General features: G+C 35.7%; 2 protein-coding genes across 2 annotated transcripts; both read right to left on the bottom strand.

Moving 5' to 3' along the window:
• Window positions 1-216: 216 nt before the first annotated feature.
• Window positions 217-8,599, bottom strand: LOC146169272 (uncharacterized). Its single transcript, XM_083386355.1, has 6 exons — window positions 8,347-8,599; window positions 8,009-8,154; window positions 7,722-7,881; window positions 7,498-7,600; window positions 7,043-7,101; window positions 217-323 (listed from the first exon to the last, which is right to left on the bottom strand). Exons 1-6 carry the CDS (start codon window positions 8,597-8,599, stop codon window positions 217-219), a joined length of 828 nt encoding a protein of 275 aa, XP_083242481.1.
• Window positions 8,600-11,508: 2,909 nt separating this feature from the next.
• Window positions 11,509-18,984, bottom strand: LOC146169271 (uncharacterized). Its single transcript, XM_083389150.1, has 6 exons — window positions 18,113-18,984; window positions 16,750-17,040; window positions 16,006-16,142; window positions 14,329-14,494; window positions 13,219-13,315; window positions 11,509-12,648 (listed from the first exon to the last, which is right to left on the bottom strand). Exons 1-6 carry the CDS (start codon window positions 18,858-18,860, stop codon window positions 12,438-12,440), a joined length of 1,650 nt encoding a protein of 549 aa, XP_083245276.1. The 5' UTR covers window positions 18,861-18,984; the 3' UTR covers window positions 11,509-12,437.
• Between the last annotated feature and the right edge of the window lie 370 nt (window positions 18,985-19,354).

Below are 19,354 nucleotides of genomic sequence, written 5' to 3'. Positions count from 1 at the left end.
ATTTAGCTTTTGCTTTGTATAGCGGTCCGCGAAAAAACAGATTTACAAATAATGGTCCGTGGTCCAAAAAAAGAAATTTGGGAAACCCTGCTTTAGGCCGTATATCGTCACGTTCTCCAAGCTGAGACAAAGCACAATTAATGTAAATTACCTTTCAGTGACCACCATGCTTTAAAATCATCCTAAGATCCCTTAAACTGTAACCTGAATTTTGTATTACCCTGTGAACATGCTCATGTGAAATCCAATGGCGTAAGGCCTTGAATAGTTGGTGACGTCAAGATGTCCCGCGTAGAACACAGTAATGACGATCAGCACAGGAACTAAACAAAAAAACACAAATTTCAGTAATATATTCACAGCTAACAAGATACTTGTTAAAATAAATATCTAAGTATATGCGAGGTAAAGCCGCAGTCTAACGCGAAAAAGGTACACTTTTAATAACAAAATTTTTTTATTTAAAATTTTTTATTAAATATTAATCTGTAACAGTTTCTACACAAGTTGCATTCGAAAGACAAGTTGCAATTTTTTTGAGATCAGTCGGATACATACTTGTTGTCAAGAAGGTCAATTTGTTAGTCAAATTACGAACTCTTTAGTTTACTAAATGGAATTCAATAGATAGATTTTTTTTAATTTAATAGATATGGTTCAAGTGTTCATTAAGGGGACAGGTTAATCTGTGAAAGTTTCATACATAAATGTTAGTTTTTACATAAATGTTATTTGAAAGTTTCTGCATAAATGTTATACCTTTAGAAATTATTATTCTGTAGGCTTTAGTATTTTGTTAATATTACGGCGTTAATTGTTTGTTACCTTATTTTCTTAAATTTTATCACTTACCATAAGAACGTAAGGGATGGCGTAAAAGAGCACCAACAACATAGTGACAATGAAGAGAGAAGTGTCGGTCCTGGTGTAGCGGAGTGTCGGTTAGTAAAAGTGCAACATGTGGTTGTAGGCAAAAGGGATTTGGTTGGAAGCCATAACTGTACAAATGCACCAGAAGATATACATTTAAAAACAATTACCCATTATTTCAGAATATAATTATTGAAAAATATAGCTGCACATTACTATAACATTTTAAGTAACTAAAACTTTCGTTTAAAGGTACATCTACACCAATTTCGTTACCGTATTTTATGATGTCACAGTATTTTGTAATGAGTTTTGTTTTAGATATATAACATTTATGATATTGTTAAATAAATGATTTTATGCTGGTGCCAGGGGTACGAACCCGTTGGATAACCTTTGTTTTATTTTTCTAGATTAAACTCTATGTTATGAACACCTTGATTGAACTCGTAGCTCGTATAACGTTTCCTAGGATACTTTTTGTTTGTTGAAGCCATGTATGTAGCCTAAACATTATTCTGTGAAATGTGTTTACCTGGAACTGCAGCTGCTATAATACCCAGGAACCAAACGGCTGCAATGAGAACGTAAATGTTGCTTTTGTTTTGCAGCTTGTATTGGATCGGAAAGCGGACTGTGTAAAAGCGCTCAATGCTCAACAGAAGAAGGTGAAACAACGAAGATGTTATTCCAATAATGTAAAAGATTCCTCCGACTTTTGCACCATTTGAGTTAATGGATTCAAATACTTTTCTGGCCACCTCGTACTGCGTTGGGTCAAGACTCAATATAAAGTTTGGGATTGCAAATGGCAAATATACCTAAAATAGAAATATGATCTGTTTATTATTAACGACTTCTTTATTACATAAATATTTATAGATTCTGTTATGTCAAAGTTGCACGATTATTACATGGCTTTGGCAGCTTTTCAATCTTCAAATGCGTCAGAGTTAGCTCATGCCGCGCCAAAGTATGTTCATGCCTAATTATTCAACAGTTCGTTCCGAATTGTTCAAATTTAAAACACAACGAAACGTTTTACTATGTTCACAGGTCACTGTAACTATAATTTAAATGAACTACTGTTAATCTGTACAGTAGAATGAAGTTTCTCACCTGTGGTTAAATTGGCAATTGCCAGCCACACTTCCATAACGTTAAAGTTGCTGGTGCGTCCTCTTTATTACCATTGAATTACCAAACCGGATTAACACTAGAATTACCGGTGCGGTTTTTGATTTTCAATCATTTATATCTCCGCTTAGGTAACTGTTAGAATATTGAAACTTCCTGGCTTTTCCTAAGTCTAGGGCGGGTCACAGTTTAGCATGGCAATCTTTAGTTTATTAGAATAACCACAGTACGAGTAGGGAAGCGTTTTACCTTAAATTACCGCCAACAGTCATTTTGCCTGTAAAGCAAATTATAATTCCTCTACGAGTTATATCGCCTTAAACGATAGCTATTTGTGTCGCTATTATTTTTAAACAACCATGGAACAATTGCTGCAGTAGCTGGTAACAGTTAGTCACATGTTAGTTCATAATTTTGACTCAACAATTCTTATCCAAATTCTATGGTTGACGAAAGCAGAAAGCGAAAGTAATTCCAAAATAATGTGATCTATCGACAAAATAAAATGCAAAAATGTGTTGTGGATGCTGTAGATCAGATTCCGGATAGTGTATAACTTGTGTGAAACTTGAATGTGTAGATTGCGCTAAGCGCACAAGCAGCATAATAAAAATGCCTGTTTGATATTTTTGACCCAATTAAAAACTTATTGTTTCACAATCAACTTCAATATTTATGTTAGTTGTAAAGAAAACATACAAAAACAAATTCTCCTTACGCAGCTAAAAGCAAGTTGAAAGCCAACAATGCATCAATGCGTAGATATGGCTTCTAAAGTATATTTCAGAACATGATATTTGAATGGAGCCTACAGCGTATTAATCTAACACTTACAAAGGTTAAGGTCGCTCAATAGTAAAGGGAACTTAATTATAGAATGAAATAAATCTAAATTATTATGACTTTTTTTTCTTTATTATACAAACGGTCATCGTGGTAATTCTAGGTGTGTTCACCGCGCGGTAATTCTAGTGATAAAGCACCAAGCATCGACACCAAAGTTGCCAATATTATGACAAGCGGCATGCTGAATTTACTGCAGTTTCTTAATGTCGTCTGCTGGCAATTTAACTCAACGCTTTTTTCACAAAAGACTTGTATTCCTATAAATCTGAAGGGTATAGTGTCCTGTTTTCTTGAGTCATCATTTTGAAGATGTTATTCAAAGTGGGTTTCGTAAATTAATGAATTAGGTCGGGATAGTCCAAATGTTCAACGCCGTAAAGCATTCTCGTAATAACCATGTTTATACAACTTAAAAAAATATTCTTCCAATCCTATGAAATCAGTTCCAAAATAATAAAATCACCTTCTTATGCATATCATCGAAATAATCGGACTAACATCAGGACAATGCTAAAAGCTGTCAGTTGTTTACCTGGTAAGTTAGTTTTTAATTTTCTTAATAAAACGATATTTTTTGGTTACAATGCTTTATAGCCGACCATAACTAAATAGGGCTCGAGACTTTTGCAAAGAACGGAGTTATTATTGTCCTATACTGTAAGTAAATTTAATATCACTAGACTCAAACATTTTTTTCTCAAGTCAAGGATCAATAAGACTCTATATAGCATAGCTCAGTGGTATCCAACCTTTTTGATGAACGACCCCAGTTTTAATAAAATTAAATGTTAATAAAATGAAAATATATCGTGATCATATTCTTAGATTTTAAGGATAGTAGTTTGCCAACTTTTAAGACAAGAACATCTAATAAGGGGTTGTTGACTGAGGACCAGGGCTGCTGCGAAGTCGGATTCGGGACTCGAAGGAGTCGGACTCGAGTAAGACCACGTAAAACTACCAGAGTCCCGAGTCCGACGCACATGCGCAGTACCAAAAACTGATATTGCCGTCAATTGCAATTTGTAATAGCGGAATAGCATATGGTGGATATTTTCGAACAATTTATTGTGAGTGGATGAATTTTATGACATCCCCATGAGTGGATTGCTAAATATCCACCGTATTTAGTTACGTAAATTGGCGGAATATAGGCTGCAAAGTCAGAGTCGGATTCGGGACTCGATCAAATCGCACATTTGACTATTATTATATTTGCAGATATGTTCTCCTAAAAAAGAAAAACAATTGATATACTAAAACCGGATTGACAATTCTACCAGAATTAAAAGAAATATCATTTCAGCATTTTGTGCTTGTTTCCATGTGTTTTTATTTTATTTCTTAAAATAAATTTTCTTGTGCCACTATTTCTACACCGATAACTGAGTAGTTATGCACTTCAGAAATACTCAGCGCAGTGTTTTTAGATGCAGTCATGCTTTGTTCCATTGGTCCCATGGGGTGTTCCATAGGTCCTGTGGAGTGGTACCGATGGAACAAAAAGCTACCTTTTTTATATCAAAAAACACCTTATAAGTTTATGTCAGATTTAAATTATTTTTTCCATTTAGGTACCCACAGCTGTAGACTTTCCAAAGAAAACAACGGCGAGTGTTTTTGAGTTGTAATTCGAAAGATATTACCGAAAAACAAATCCGTTCCATGGGTCCCGCACTTCCCCTACTGTTTACTACTCTAAATATTTTAGTCTAAACGAAATCATGTTCAAATGTACATCTACATTCTCCGATGCTTAAATGATGCTCCAACATTCGATCAAAGTCGTTTAGCGGGATTTCCGTGCAATAACGAACACATTTAAAGCTGTACTCATATATTACCGCAAATAAAAAGCACCATGTCTGTTCACAGACTTTTATTGTTTTGTCCACTGTAATCACGTCATGCATGCGGCGGGATTTCACACGTTATCTACTGTTTTTACTTACGCAAGTTGCCAAAACGAGAGGCGAGGCCCAGTGTATACTATAAAAGGCAATATTTTTACTTTTGAATTTCCAGCGTTTACGTATAGCCATTTTGCGATTTGTCAACGCCAATGTTTGGTCTATAGCTGGTGACCTTACCATTTGATTTTGACCTCTGGTACCTATACCATTTCCGGGGCCCACCCTTACCCTATGGTGATACAATTATTATCAGACCCGAAATTGAAAGGTTGCATTGCTCGAAGAAATAATCGATAAAAAAGCCTTTAAGACTTTAAGTAATTGGCCCAGGCTCGTAAGGTTTGATGTCTCTTTTACAATCTAGTTGTAGGCTACATAAGTTTTGTATTATTCATTCACGATTTAACAATGTTTTGTACTTACTTAACATAGTTGGCTGTCACGTTATTAGCGCATTGGTGACAACATCACGCTATTCGGGGTTTCTTAAGTTTTGAAGATTTTTTTTTTGATAAAATAGCAATTTTGTTATCACATAAGCCTTTCGAACAACCGATTGACTTTCATTATTTTTGGTAAAATTTGTATCGTTTTACCCTTAATATCTGTTTGTAAATCAAAATAATTCCCCCGTTTTGTCGTTTACTAATTAAACAAAATAGCTTAGGATTGGGTAATTTTACCAATTTTTTTGATTTAACATTTTTGTTTTTTTTAACAATTTTTTTTTTTTTTGAATACTGACCTGTTGTTTCCTTGGTTTTCGCGTTTTACAAGAATAACTCGTTTTTATAATGGTTATGGAAATTAACCACTAAAAGAGCCTGTTAATACGTAGCAGTAATGAATACTGTTTTGGAGCTTGTTTTTATATAATGATTTTATTGATTTCATGCTACGCATAGTGGTAATTCTGCTGTCGTGCTGTACTGTACTTTGTATTAAAAATACACATGTCAAGTTTAGTAACGGCAAAAAGTGGTTTATAATTTTACAATCAACGGTTTTAAGCTAGGTGATAATGATTCAAGTTTTTGGTGTTTTGACCCCTTTGATTTATATGTGCCACTTTTCACTACTGATTTGGTGGACTATGTTTAGTCAGAAAAATTTGTTTTAGCAACTTTAAAATATGTAATTATAATTTTTCTTACTATGATATATATATTTTTAGATAAGTCTTTGTGCATATACCACTCCATGTTTTTGTCTATTAAAATACACACACACATATATATATATATATATATATTTTATTACAATTATGAAATCATGGCAAAATTAGAGAAAACACGAAGTATTCAAACTAACAACAATTGACTGAATCTTAGGTTATTAAAAACTTTACAAATTACATAGTTTTTTTTACTGTTTATTTCTTTACAGTTCAACGGTCCCCCCAAAATATCTTTGTATACTTTCTTGCGACAGAACTGATTGGGGCTAGGGTAAATAGCATTCGGGAAATAAAACCTGGCATTAAGATTTGTACTGTTTGCCTCATTTTGCGGACAAAACGTGAAACAAAATTTGCAATAAAATTGCAATGGTATTTCATAGGTTTGAACTCCGAGTGTATGGATAGTCTCATTTCCCGCTTTGGTACAACTATTAAAACTATTGGTACATCGTTTAGTTCATAAAGTTACACTTCCTTTTTTTATACGGCCGAATTACTTTGCTTCAGTGTATATATTTCGTGCTAATTCTTCAGTAATTATTGAAAAATAGCAAGTAATGAGCCTCCCGAAACACACCAGTTGCCGCCAGACTTTTTCCAAATTAGATTAGAATTAGAATTACCGAATTCTTAAAAAAACGAATTTGAACTAGAATTTAAACTAAAATTACATTTTATTATTCACAATCAATTACATTTAAATCGAGAAGCATTTTAATAGGAATGAGCATGTCAATTATGTGTCTGCTAATTTTTAAGCATTTTAGCATAGCATATGATTTTTAGTCTGTGAAAATTACGTTTTAACCAAAGAGTTTGAATTCAAATTCTTTGTTTTCACTAAGAGACTAAAAATGTCGTTGCACAAAGTACCATTTTTGGTAAAATCCGAATTAGATTAGAACGAGAATTAGAGCACACAGTCAATTCACAAATTAGATTAGAATTAGAATTAGCCGCATTAATTCATTGAACTAGAAAACTAGAACTATCTAGTTGTCCAAGTCTGGTTGCCGAGCACTGGTAGAGGTAACCAATACACAAAGAGACGAGTCTTAAGAAGAACTTTTCCGACTCGGGCAGCAACAAAACAAACTTCGTGTGGCGACTTTGAAATCATTATCTTTCAAGCTGTATATCAACACGTTTACCAAACTGAAAAAGACAATTAGACATTTTAGGCATAGTAAAATCCTATATTGCAAATAATAAGTGTTGTAACGGCCTTAGAAAAAAGATGTGACTTAAGTGTCTTCACGCTAATTTGATTAATCTTTGTTGGTTGATGCGTGAAATTATGCTGGGTTGTGGCTATCAAATATTATATTTTAGAATTATTTTTACGCCTTTGAATTTGGTATTTGAGTTGCTCCAGGAAAGAGTTCGACTGGGATTTGACTTGTTGTTTGGTAAACATCACTTTAGTCGAATTCAAGTTACTTAAAAGACTCTGTTAATATCAATACTGAATATTTGCCAAGTTTTTTAAAACCCGATTTTTTTTAATTACAAGCAACATTAACGTTTTTCGAATAACAGACGACCAATTACCTCGTAGACATGCTCATGTAAAATCCAATAACGTAGGGCTTTGAATAGTTAGTGACATTTATTTGTCCCGTGTAGAATAAGGCAACGACGATCAACAGGGGCACTGAAACGGAACATTAGATTATTTCGTATTTTTTTATTGAATGCTTAAAAATCGAACATACATGAATCATAAGTTGTACAAATGCCCTATGTTTAACACTATTTACATTACGTTGTCTTACGCAGAGCTATTGTGAATCCAACCACCATCATGACAAATGTCTTATAGACAGCCTTCTCTTTTCTTGCTGCCTGCTCACTGCAGTTTCCATGTGAGAGTGTTTTTCGTGACTTCCTGAGAGATATGCTGATAAAGATACCAGTTGCGATTGTAAGTAGAGTCTGAAAAAACAAATTGTGATACTTTTTCACAATAATAAATCTTTCATCGAATATATGTTGCTTTATCGTTAACATGCTTGTAAACGTTTTCATTTGTGAAGGATTGACAAATTATTTGGTCACTCACCATAAGAACATAAGGGATGGCGTAGAAAATCACCATTAACGTGGCGACAATAGCAAAAGAAGTGCCGGTCCCGATATAGTGAATTGTCGGATAATAAAGGTGTAATAGGTGGTTGTAGGCCAGATGGATCTGACTGGGAACCATAGCTTGTAGAGAACAAAGTCAAATCTTACGTCAAAAAGTTAGTTTTTGCTATGATCAAGAAATCAAATTTTATAGTAAAAGTGTTAAAAAGTAAAAAATATTTGTCAAGACACTATTTAAGATGTCTTGTAGCACTTATTGGGTATGAATTAAGTGATAATGACTGTAAAATATATGAGAAGGGGCGTGTTTACCTGGAACTGCTGCTGCTATAATACCCAGGAGCCAAGCGATTGCAATAAGAACATAAATGTTGCGTTTGTTTTGTATCTTGTATCTGATCGGGTATCGAACTGCATAAAAGCGCTCGATGCTCAACAGAAGGAGGTGAAATAACGAAGAGGTTATTCCAATAACGTAAAAGATTCCACCAGCCCTTGCCTTATGAGAGTTGATCGATTCGAATACTCTCTTGGTCACTTCGTATGGCGTTTTATCAAGACTCATTATTAAATTCGGAATTGCGATTGCAAATATAACAACTCCTAGAACAGAAATATATATTATCAAGTCCTTATATATTTGATTATTCATTCCAGTCGAAACATTGGTTACACATTTAAAATGGCTGTTCTAATGAGTTTCAGAAAATATGTTATCAGGATATGGAGTGTAAGTCATTGGTAGCCAATATTGAGAACCATGATAAAAATAGTAAAATGTCAGCCTTGATTACAAACGTACCTGTTGTTAAATTTGCAACTGCCAACGACACTTTCATAACGTCAAAGTTGCTGGTGCTTTCCCTTTTTCTGCTGACCGACCAGATAACAAGTAAATTGCCAAACAAGATTAAAGCGCCGACGATGGACACCAAACTTACAAACAATGTAGCTAGCGGCATGCTGCAATCTCTGCAATTTCTTAACGTCGTTTGCTGACAATTTATCTCAACACCTTTGCCACAGAAGGCTTGTATTCCAATTAGTCTGATGGGTAAAGTGTTGTTTTTTTGCGGTAACAATTCGGTAATGTTTTCAACTGTGGGTTCGGTAATCGGATCAAATGGGTCTGTCAGCTCCCTATATTCAAAATCCGGTAACACTAATTCGATTACCATGCTTGAAAGTTTTGAATATTTCTTTTGTTTGTTTCTAAGCTTTACTCAAATTAAAGAAACAAAACATTTAAGACATTAATATTTAAAAATCGTGTACAATCGAGAGATAATAATTGATACAATGGCTGGCAGCAACATTATATTCATTAACAATCTTTGTCGGAATTTTCATCGTATAGTTCAAAAGTTAAAAATAAGCCCACATGACTGAAAGACAAATCATTTAATATTGAAAGCATTATACCACCTCAAAATCTACTATTTAAAAGATGAATATTTTTATTATTAAATCACTTAGCTTATACAAATAACTTTACTAAACCTATAGATGGAAATGTGATTAATTTTTACATTTTTGTTAAAAATATTTATTTTTTGGATACATGTTTTGGTGATTGTACTACGATTTTACATTGAATTTTATCCTGGCTGATTATTTACTACAGAAATAAGGTACAGCGACCTAATAGCATGGAAATTTAGAGTCTGTTGTATATCTGGAAAAAAAAATAGGCCCACACTAAAAAGTCAATTGTCTTCTATACTTAACGTACGCATATGCTCTGATTAGCTAAGTGTCCTGCAGCAATATCATCTTTGTTTTGTTTCTGATCAGTTGTATCAACGTTGTACCGCATTAAATAGATGGTGCATTACCAATAGAAACTATTACAAAGCGCAAATATGACATTGAGCGATATTTCAACGAGTCGTAGACGAACAGCGTCATTGATGGGAAGTTCTGTAAAAAGCAAACCGCATTACAGCATATTCTCTTGGTTAAAATAATCTAGTGAAATTACCCTGTCCGCACACATCCATCAGCTGTTGCGCAAACATGGATTATTACGTGAACGAACTGAAATCGTAAAGGGACTTTTCAGATTTTATTTACATCAATTGTTAAACATATTAAAGTACTTTTTCAGTTTATGCTGTCATAAAATTACATTGTAATGTCGCAAGTGTGCATGAAACGACAAATTATGTTAACTTAAAGTGGTTAACTATCCAAAAAGAAAACGTGCCTCAATACTATACACATTTTAAAATTTATCTTGGAAGAAATGAGAAACATGTGTTTCTCAACTGGTTTGTATCATTTGGGGTCCATTTAACAAATAAAAAGTCCTAGCTCCTCGTCTGGCCTGGGAAACCGCTATTTTGGATTTTCATGTAGGTTCTACATTCCATGTCAATGCACCAGGCCATATTATTCACCCATCGTTACCAACTATCAAAATTGCTAGTAAAGTGCGCAAAACATACACTTTCTATTTGCGATGGCATGGTATTTTGTTGTAAGTTCACTGTTGTGCTCATTAAAATTAAGTGAAAATGTAAGATTTGATGTGAATAAGTCCATTTCTTACATTTCATCTGTGATGTGACTCCCAATAAGGTTAAAATAACTTGTACACCAACTCTAGGGCCTGTACGTTTAAAGTTACAGCGAAATTTGTTGTTTATTAAATTATCTAGTAACTAATTGTTAATTTGTCCAATGTTTCCAATATAGTTTACGAATCATTCAACCGGAATAATATTTTAATTATATTTTATTGTAAAACCTATATTTTAATCTACAAATTGTCTCATTTGAAAAATATATTTACACTGAGTTTGTGCAATAAAACTTAATTAGAAAGCTGTTTTTTTGCAAGAGTTTTGTTTTGGACTAATTATTACATCGAAATGATGGGTACCGGTAGCTAAACTTTGCTGGTTACACCATTAAGATTAAAAGGATTGAAGCAGAACATAACATGATGCCCATAATATAAAGCAAGGCTATAGCGACCATGATATTAGGAATAACGACATAACAAAACCAAGTGCGCCATAATATCTGTAACGAAAAAATACATAAACTCGTCACAATCCAGTGGTTAGTATAATATGACCTTAACCCTTAGCCCGAATATTCTTTTTGATTGTCGTATTGCTGTAGTACAATGCGAGACTAGAAAGTTTAAAAAATCAGGTGTGTTCGACGACAAATTAAATGATAACATTGCAATGTCTTCGCATAACTGTGCCTCGTCAGATCAAAGTAAGAGTAAAGACTAAAATAAATTCAAAATTTAATCTCAATTCTTGGATTGCAAATTGCATGGACTGGCACTTAAGAATTGAAATCTCTTGGAACATGGCTTTGTTTTCGTTTCATTGCTAGCTATGGTTATAAGGCCTTGTTTTGTCGACTGTAACTTTTTAATTTTATAAATTTTAGCAAATAATGTTTTTGTTCTGAAATATTACTGTTTTACGACATAAAAAACAATTGGATGAGGCGATTTTTATTTTACAAATGCATGATGAAAGTTATGGAGAAAAAAAAATTATCAAAAACCGAAAACTCAACCTTTTTTAGAAAAAACGATATTAGATTTTCACTTATAAAACATTATAAAGGTATATCGTCATAGCAATAAAAAACATAACTGCAATAATCGAATAATTACTTACATCCAAGTACACTTGCATTTTAAGATCTATAAGACTTTGAGTGACGTGTAAAAAATCACAAAATTGAAACTGTCTTGAGAATAGGTGTTTAAAGTATGATCGTGTTAAATTAGATCTAACAATAGGCGTTCTTCCAAAAAAGAATAAATTGAATAATATGTACAACTTTTTATGCGAAAAAGTATGATGTCAAATTGTAATCTGGTAGTTCCCAAGAAAGAAAAAAATACTAATGTTCGGTTGGTGATAGAATGGTTGGCATAAATATCTAGGAGAAGAGGATCACTTGAAATCGATTTTTGTAAAGGACAAAAACACATTTTTCGCCGTGCTTGCAATATGTCGGTTTTGTAGAATTGAGACTGAACGACCTGATTAAGAACTCTGAGTGCAATTTCAGGAATAAAACAACCGGTAACACTAGGTGTTGCAAATGAAGATTTTTGTCGCTTGTGTTACAAGGAACTCGGAATCACAAAAACGCACAAACACTAATGCAAACACCAAAGAAAAACGTCGGGTATGAAAGGTACTTTTCACAATGGATTACTGCTGGGGCTGCTGGAATGGCAAACTTTTACAATATTAGTGGCCTTTTGTCTGGGTTCAATGGCTTAATTTTTATGTAGGCAAATTGCATAAACTTCTACCAGAGTAAAAACGAATTGTACAACGATAGACAACGCTTAACAAAAAAGGAGAAGGAATAAAACACACCAAAAATAACGAAGACGAGCCGAAGCTTTTTCCGCCCTCTCATGGGGTGCTTCTGGACTGCGATCTGCCGGCGCTGCTCGTTCCTGTGTTGGTGTAACTCTCCGAAGTGCTCCGGAGCTGTTTCCTCTTGGATCGACCTCCCATGGCCTCCTCCTGGCTGCTGCAGGGACGACAGACTCCGCAGAAGATCTCGCGGACCATGACGCGAAACGACGTGTCACGAATGCTGTACACCACCACGTTGACAAGACTAGAAAACAAATTCGTTTTGTTGAATGCTGCTGGTAAGTTCCACAAATAGCGCATGGAACTTTGTAGGCCACATAACGAAAAACTATGGATGCTAAATTAGACAAAACAATCTAAATGTGCCTTATAATTTTTGCAATTTTGTACTGTTTGATTATATTATTATTGTTATAAAGAAACAGTAAAGCACCATTTCGTATGCAACATTGTTAGTCAGTATGGTTGAAACTACTTTGACCTCCGTATATTATTGCTGTGTAAAATATACGTTGGTCTGATGATACAATAAGAAACAATATTAAAAACAGTATTCTAAAAAGCGTATATTGCTATTTTAAAAGTCAGGCCGTTTCCTCTAAATTACAGGCCTAAAACCGGGCTCGCGTTATGCATATTAGCTTTTTGTCGAGAAAAGGAACTGTAATAGAAGGTTTTTAAGTCACAGTTGCATGGGCTGTGTCAGTTACGAGCGACGTCTCGGTTGGCAAGCGACATCAAAACACGCTGCAAAAATGTCGCGTCCGAGACTGATTTCCAGCCGTCTGATCCTCGACCGCCGAATTGTACATACCTGTTCGACATCGTGACGTAGAAGCATATGACGTAGGCCGAATCGACGTCGGTACTTCCCGTCGCGTATTGGAAGACCAGCACGCCGAAAAGGGGAACTGCCAAACACAAAATGGATACATTTATTTCAGTAACCTGGATATGTAGTTTTTAAAGCTACCAATGCGTCGTACCAAAACGTTGAACCTTATGCTACGATGTTTTTATCTAGAATTGTGATTACGTTTGGTCTGGTGGAGAAACTGACTTGTGTATGTTTTACACAAAAAAATAGTTTTTGTTTTTATATGAGATGCGTTTTGTTACGTTTTGTGCGATTCAAACTACATTTTAAAATCTAAGAAAACTAAACTTTACACCTAAATCTGTAAAAAAGTTTTAAAACACCAACTTTTAATAAAGTTGCAAAACACCAATAAAATGGTATTAACTTCGGATTTGTTTTATGTCTAACACCCATTTTTGTATCTCTTTAATGTATACAATCGGACTCCAATCATAAAACCGAAATAAGAACAACAACGGCCTCGGAATAAAACACAGTTTGGAATAAGCCCAAAAAAGACTGATACCTAATAATAGCTATCTTTGTATATGGCCGTAAATACAATTTGTCTTTATACAGTGCCACCTGATTTCTCTAATAATAGCTAGTGTCTTAATCGGAATAAGATCTTAATTCTAACCAACTTTATAACCCCGCACGTTACCTACCGTAACCATAAACAGTGGAAACAATGCTGTGCTAAACCATCGTTCAATCTACAGGGTACCAAAATGGCCAGCCAGACATTTCCATTTAGTCTATATTTCGATGCATGTAGGACTTATTCCGATAGGCCTGGTCTTATTTACACGATTTAAGACCTTATTCTGTGGTGGAAATTATTGCGTATTTGTCTTTATTATTTCGTTGCTTTTAATACTATAATTTTATAGATTTTTCTCTTTTAGACAGTGTTGCTTTCTAGATATTATTGTGTGTTCCCATATTGAATCGAACTAAAAATAATCTGAATGTTTTAGCGATCACAGCACACTGTCGTGACAAATATTTACACAAAAATATTGTCCAAGATTAGTCGGACTACAGCTGAGAAACACTTCTTACTTGTTGTGAGCGTAAATCCAATGACCATGACCGCGGTGGTAATGAAGAAGGGAGTTTCCCCGGCTGCTGACTGGTCGTTTTTGGGAGGTGAATAATTCGTGGCTGGTTTTGATGACTTTCTGATATGCTTGGACACGATACAGGCCGAGAGAAGAATCATTACAACCTTTGCACAATAAACAGTTTTTTACCCAATAAATCTACCGTATATTTTCAATAAAACACTTAAAAACGTTAAGAAAAAAATAACTTGCTTGTTGAATCACTAACTTTATATTCCAATAAAACAATGGTTTTTGTAAGCGTATAAGAAAGCCTTTGCAGAAAAAAAGTTAAGAAAAAGTTTGATTTGCTTGGCGAATCACTAATATATGTCCCATTTGTTTTCATTTATAACCTAAAGGGTGGTAAATAAGGACACAGCGAACTTAATTTCCATTTAGTCTGGGCATCATTTCCTGAAGAATGGGGCAATCGAATTTGGGATAAAAATAAACCGTTCTACCAAGAACAATATAATGAGAGTAGGAAAGCGCAGCCCTTGTATAGCCTATGACAAAACACGCGCAAACCGATATGACTCGTTGTTTCAGTTCATTCATTAATCAAAACCGCTACAATCGCTACATGCACTGCTTATGCGGTTCCTCGCAAATATTTTTACAGCGTTGCCTAAAATTTGCTCAAAAACGTTGGTAACGTCAGATCATATATAGATTGGTAATATTGTCTTATTTTGGGGCTGCGATGTTTACTTTTTAAGAAAACAGTCATTTAGTGTTTTTCGGTCGTTGCCGTACATTGCTGCCTTTGACGCGTGTTGGCCCAAAAATATCAAAAATCGTGCTATTAAGCCAGTAGGTTTGGATTGTTGTCCCTTTCAAGTCAGGATAAGCGACACACTGCCATCGTAAAAATATTGGTTCTTTACACGGCAACGCACGAAACGAAACGCGTGTCTTTAGATACCATTTCTGAAACTTGTATTCAAATATTATGGTAGCCATACAAGGTACGTTGCAACGCGATAGGGCCAGGGATGTTGGGTGTTCTATACTTGTCTATATCATTTTTGCTACCTTTTGTAGTTTACCATGATAAATATGTAGATAGGCCGTACCCGTATATAGAAATTCTATATAATATACAAAAAAGTTAGTTTGCGTTTTTATTTTTGTACACCTTTACGAATCCCTAATTTAAAGGCCATATTGTCATCAATATAACACATTTGTCATTTAAATGTGTAAATCTTCGCAATGGGTTTTACTGCATACCGTCTTTTGTCGATACAGCCGTCATCTTAGTCTACAGAAATGTAGTATTGCGCAAAAATTGTTGTTCATTTGATTTAATAGGGCCTCTTGGCAGCTAAGGTTACATTGCCTTTGACGTCCGGCCATATATCAGTAATGTGTACTGCGAATGTCTATGCGCACTTCAAATGCATAAATATATATTTTTTCAAACGCAAATGTAAACCCGCACCTGGAAAATTCATTGCACTGAACGGTAATTTCTTGTTCTGTAATTTCGAGAATGGTGTTGAATTGTAAGCCAGAAACTCGGGTGTGATTAAATTTTACAAATTTTATAAAAACAAACACTGCAGAGCGATCTTCGTAGCAATCAAACAATAAAGGCATAAAATAACCGAACCGTTTTGTTTAAACTTACAGTAACGAAGTAGGGAAGAACGTAGAAGATGGTGAAGAGGGTTATGCTTGCCGTCATGCCAGTCCCAGGGCGTTGCTGAGGGCTAAAGAGGAAGGTGCCGGCGAAATAATTAAATGCAATTTCGTGTGGAATCCAAGCTGAAAACAGAAAAAGGGTGTTTATTGTTTAATGGTTTACATAGAAAAATAATCCGTTCGATGCTGATTAACTTTACGTTTAACAATTTGCGATCTTACCAAAATGAGTGAGACAGTTTCACCACCATGAGAGTTGCGTGACTAAAAATTTGTTTTTTCAGCCGTTCAACAGATGGAAAACGGTTTATTCTGTAACAGTTACAGTTTGTAAACTTCTTAGACTAGTTCCTAACCATGCGATACCTTAAACTGCAACACCACACATGTGAGCTGTGTACTGTATGCAAGGTGTGAAAAAATGGTCCCTATAGCAAAAGTAACTCAAAGCATACCTTGGGCCAAAATATATTATAGCTAAGTGTTTCTAACGATTGAAACAACACAACAAATAATAACTGTGCAAAATGTAGGAAGCTATTGTTTTATTGTTTGCGTTCTAATCTAAAACAAACAATAGTATTAGGCCTACCATTATATTAAGCCAAATTATAATCCTGGAGAATTCCTATATGATCTCGCAGTACCTTTTAGCATTATAAAACTGTACGATACCAAGGTTGGACAAAGTAATTATAAAACAATTGTAATATTTCCATGACTAGTCTACCTGGGATGGTGCAGGACACCACGGCGACGAGCCAAGTAATCAACAGGCCGACGCAGACGACGCGCTTGCCCTGGAACTTGTACTGGATCGGCCTCACGAAGGCGTACAAGCGTTGCGCCGCCAAGTAGAGCAAGTTGAAGAGGGAGGCTGCGAACGTGAGCACGAAAAAGGAGCCTCCGAACTTGGCCGCCGTTGAGTCGTACAGCTCGACCGACCTCTCGGCCACCTCCAGTGACGTCGACCGCATCATCCACGCGTAGTTGTACAGTGGGACGACGACTAGTTGAATGCCTGCGTGATAGTCAATTCAAAGACGTTGAATATGGCTCGAAGTAAAACAACCAAACACTAAAACATGTACCATTGAATGGGCGCTAACCCCGAGAAAACTGTGATTTTTTACAGTTTTAGAAACTATCTCAAATCACAGAATTGGTAATTAAGCAATAATTATATAAAGAAAAAACTGTACTACATTAACAAAATGATCAGATTAAAACAGCCTTTGTGTACTATTAATAAAGGGTCATATAAATCATACCTAATTAAGATTGTCATTCTAGGACCGGTTTTAATTTATCACCTTTATTCAAATAAATTATTGGATTTGAATATCCAAATTTGAAAGTTCTTATGATAAAAAATTTATTTAGGAATTTAATTTATTATAATAAATCAAATCGTATACATTGTCGTGGGTTGTTCTTTAATAACGTCCCGAACTTAAATATGTGCTTGGGAATCAATATAAAAGGGCGTCATGGAATCAAAAGCGACAAAGGAAGTGTCGGGTTGGCAGCAGCAACTGATTGGATATCGAGGAAACCATTGACATATACACCAACAGTTAAAATTGTACAAACGGAAAATTGTCCCATACCAACAGCTATTGCAAACAGCAAAAAAATGAAATTCAAACATCAGTCTGAACAATAAATGCCTGGATAGAACGAGTCTAAGTTTAGGGCGAGTTAAACAAATCATTTTAGTATTTCACTTTCCAATCATCACCATATATATTATAACATATAATTAAAATCAATTGGCCGGGTGTTGTGATGTTGCAAATAGAGGCATTCTGGCCAATGTGTGACCGCTTTGCAAAAATATATTTAAAGGGGGATAAAGGAATAGGTCGTGGTTCAGTTAGAAGACTATTGGACAGCAAAGTGGCGATAAACTGGGAGAGATTGGGACATTAACGGTATGTCGGTAAAAAGGGAGACGTTCTAGGTTCAGACCAAGATATCAACACCATTTTCCATAATTATAGTGAATTTGAGACATTAGACGTTACTTGGCTAGCAGACCGGACACGGGTAAAGTCTCCTAAAACAATGATTCCCCCTTTACTCTGGATTACCTGTGAGCAGGTCGGCCACCGCCAGCGAGACGCGATGGAGGTCCATGTTGTCAACTTTGCCCCTCTTTCTCTTTCGCCGCACGACCTCGAGCACTGTCAGGTTGCTTAGCAGGATGAGAAATCCCAAGATCACGACCACGGCAAGGAAGGCGCTCGACGAAGCGCTGTCGCAAGCCCTACATTGGTTCAGGGGAGTATCGAAGCATTCCAGGACCGTGTTTTTGCTGCAGAAGACCGGGTACATGCGATGAGCGCCTTCTGGCAAGCCGCCGGCCTCGCCGCCGACGCCTGACGCCGAATCTGTTTGAAGTACTTCCGCGACTGACGAGCTGCTGGTAAGCAACCTTGTGGTGATGTGCGAAGTGCTTGAAAGCAAGGTTGAACTGCTGAGTTGGCTCGCTGCTGGCGTGGAAGTGCTGGCAAAACTGCTGTTCGCCTGAACTGAAAGTGGCCGCAATGAGCTTGTCGCCGCCTCTGTGCTTCTAGTGATGATCGCGCTGATAAGTTTCGAAGTCGACGACAACAAAGTGGTCGTGGTCGTTGCCGAAGGCGTTGTGGTTGGCGCTAAAGTGCTTGCGACGGTAGTTGTCAACTTTGACGTCGAGGCTACAGCTTGGGTGCTGCTGCTGATGGATTGTGTCGTTAGACTTAAAAGATACTTCAACAGATCTTTGGGATCTACTTGATTTCCTCCCAAAAGAACGAAAGCCCTGCTATCAATCGTGGGTTCCGTGTCATTGCTTGTCATCTTTCTGTCAATATTTTGTCTTATACGACAAACAAACAAGTTTCAAAAAACAAAACAACGCTTGTGTTGCTTTTAAAAACGTAAAATAGCTATAATTTATAGCCCCACACTCTAGTAAAACGTATATTACCTAACGAGAAAAAAGGAAATTTTATTAAACACTGTTTAAATATATTTACACTCAATATTAGCAAACATATCAGGTACCTTTACTTGGCCTCAGTTATTTAAACTAATATGTAACATCTTATGAGAAGGAGACATAAATGCAATGCCAGATGTGGTATAAAACCTATTTTTATGCTCATCGGTAACAACACAGCATATTTCAGGCATTGAGACGAGAAAAATCACAATTCCCTTTGTAGCGTTCCACACTTTTTGTTGTTCTACCAAAAGGCTAATCAGTTACTTTCTGAGACCAGCTTTCTCTACGTCTACGCTATGTAAGGTCTATGCAGGGTTTTTTTAAGGTTTGGTTTGGGTGACCGCTA

The sequence above is a fragment of the Ascidiella aspersa genome, chromosome 1, assembly GCF_963924565.1.
Source record: "Ascidiella aspersa chromosome 1, kaAscAspe10.2, whole genome shotgun sequence".
NCBI classification, from domain to species: domain Eukaryota; kingdom Metazoa; phylum Chordata; class Ascidiacea; order Phlebobranchia; family Ascidiidae; genus Ascidiella; species Ascidiella aspersa.
The sequence above is the reverse complement of the archived record's forward strand: the minus strand, read 5'-3'. Positions and strand labels throughout refer to the sequence as shown.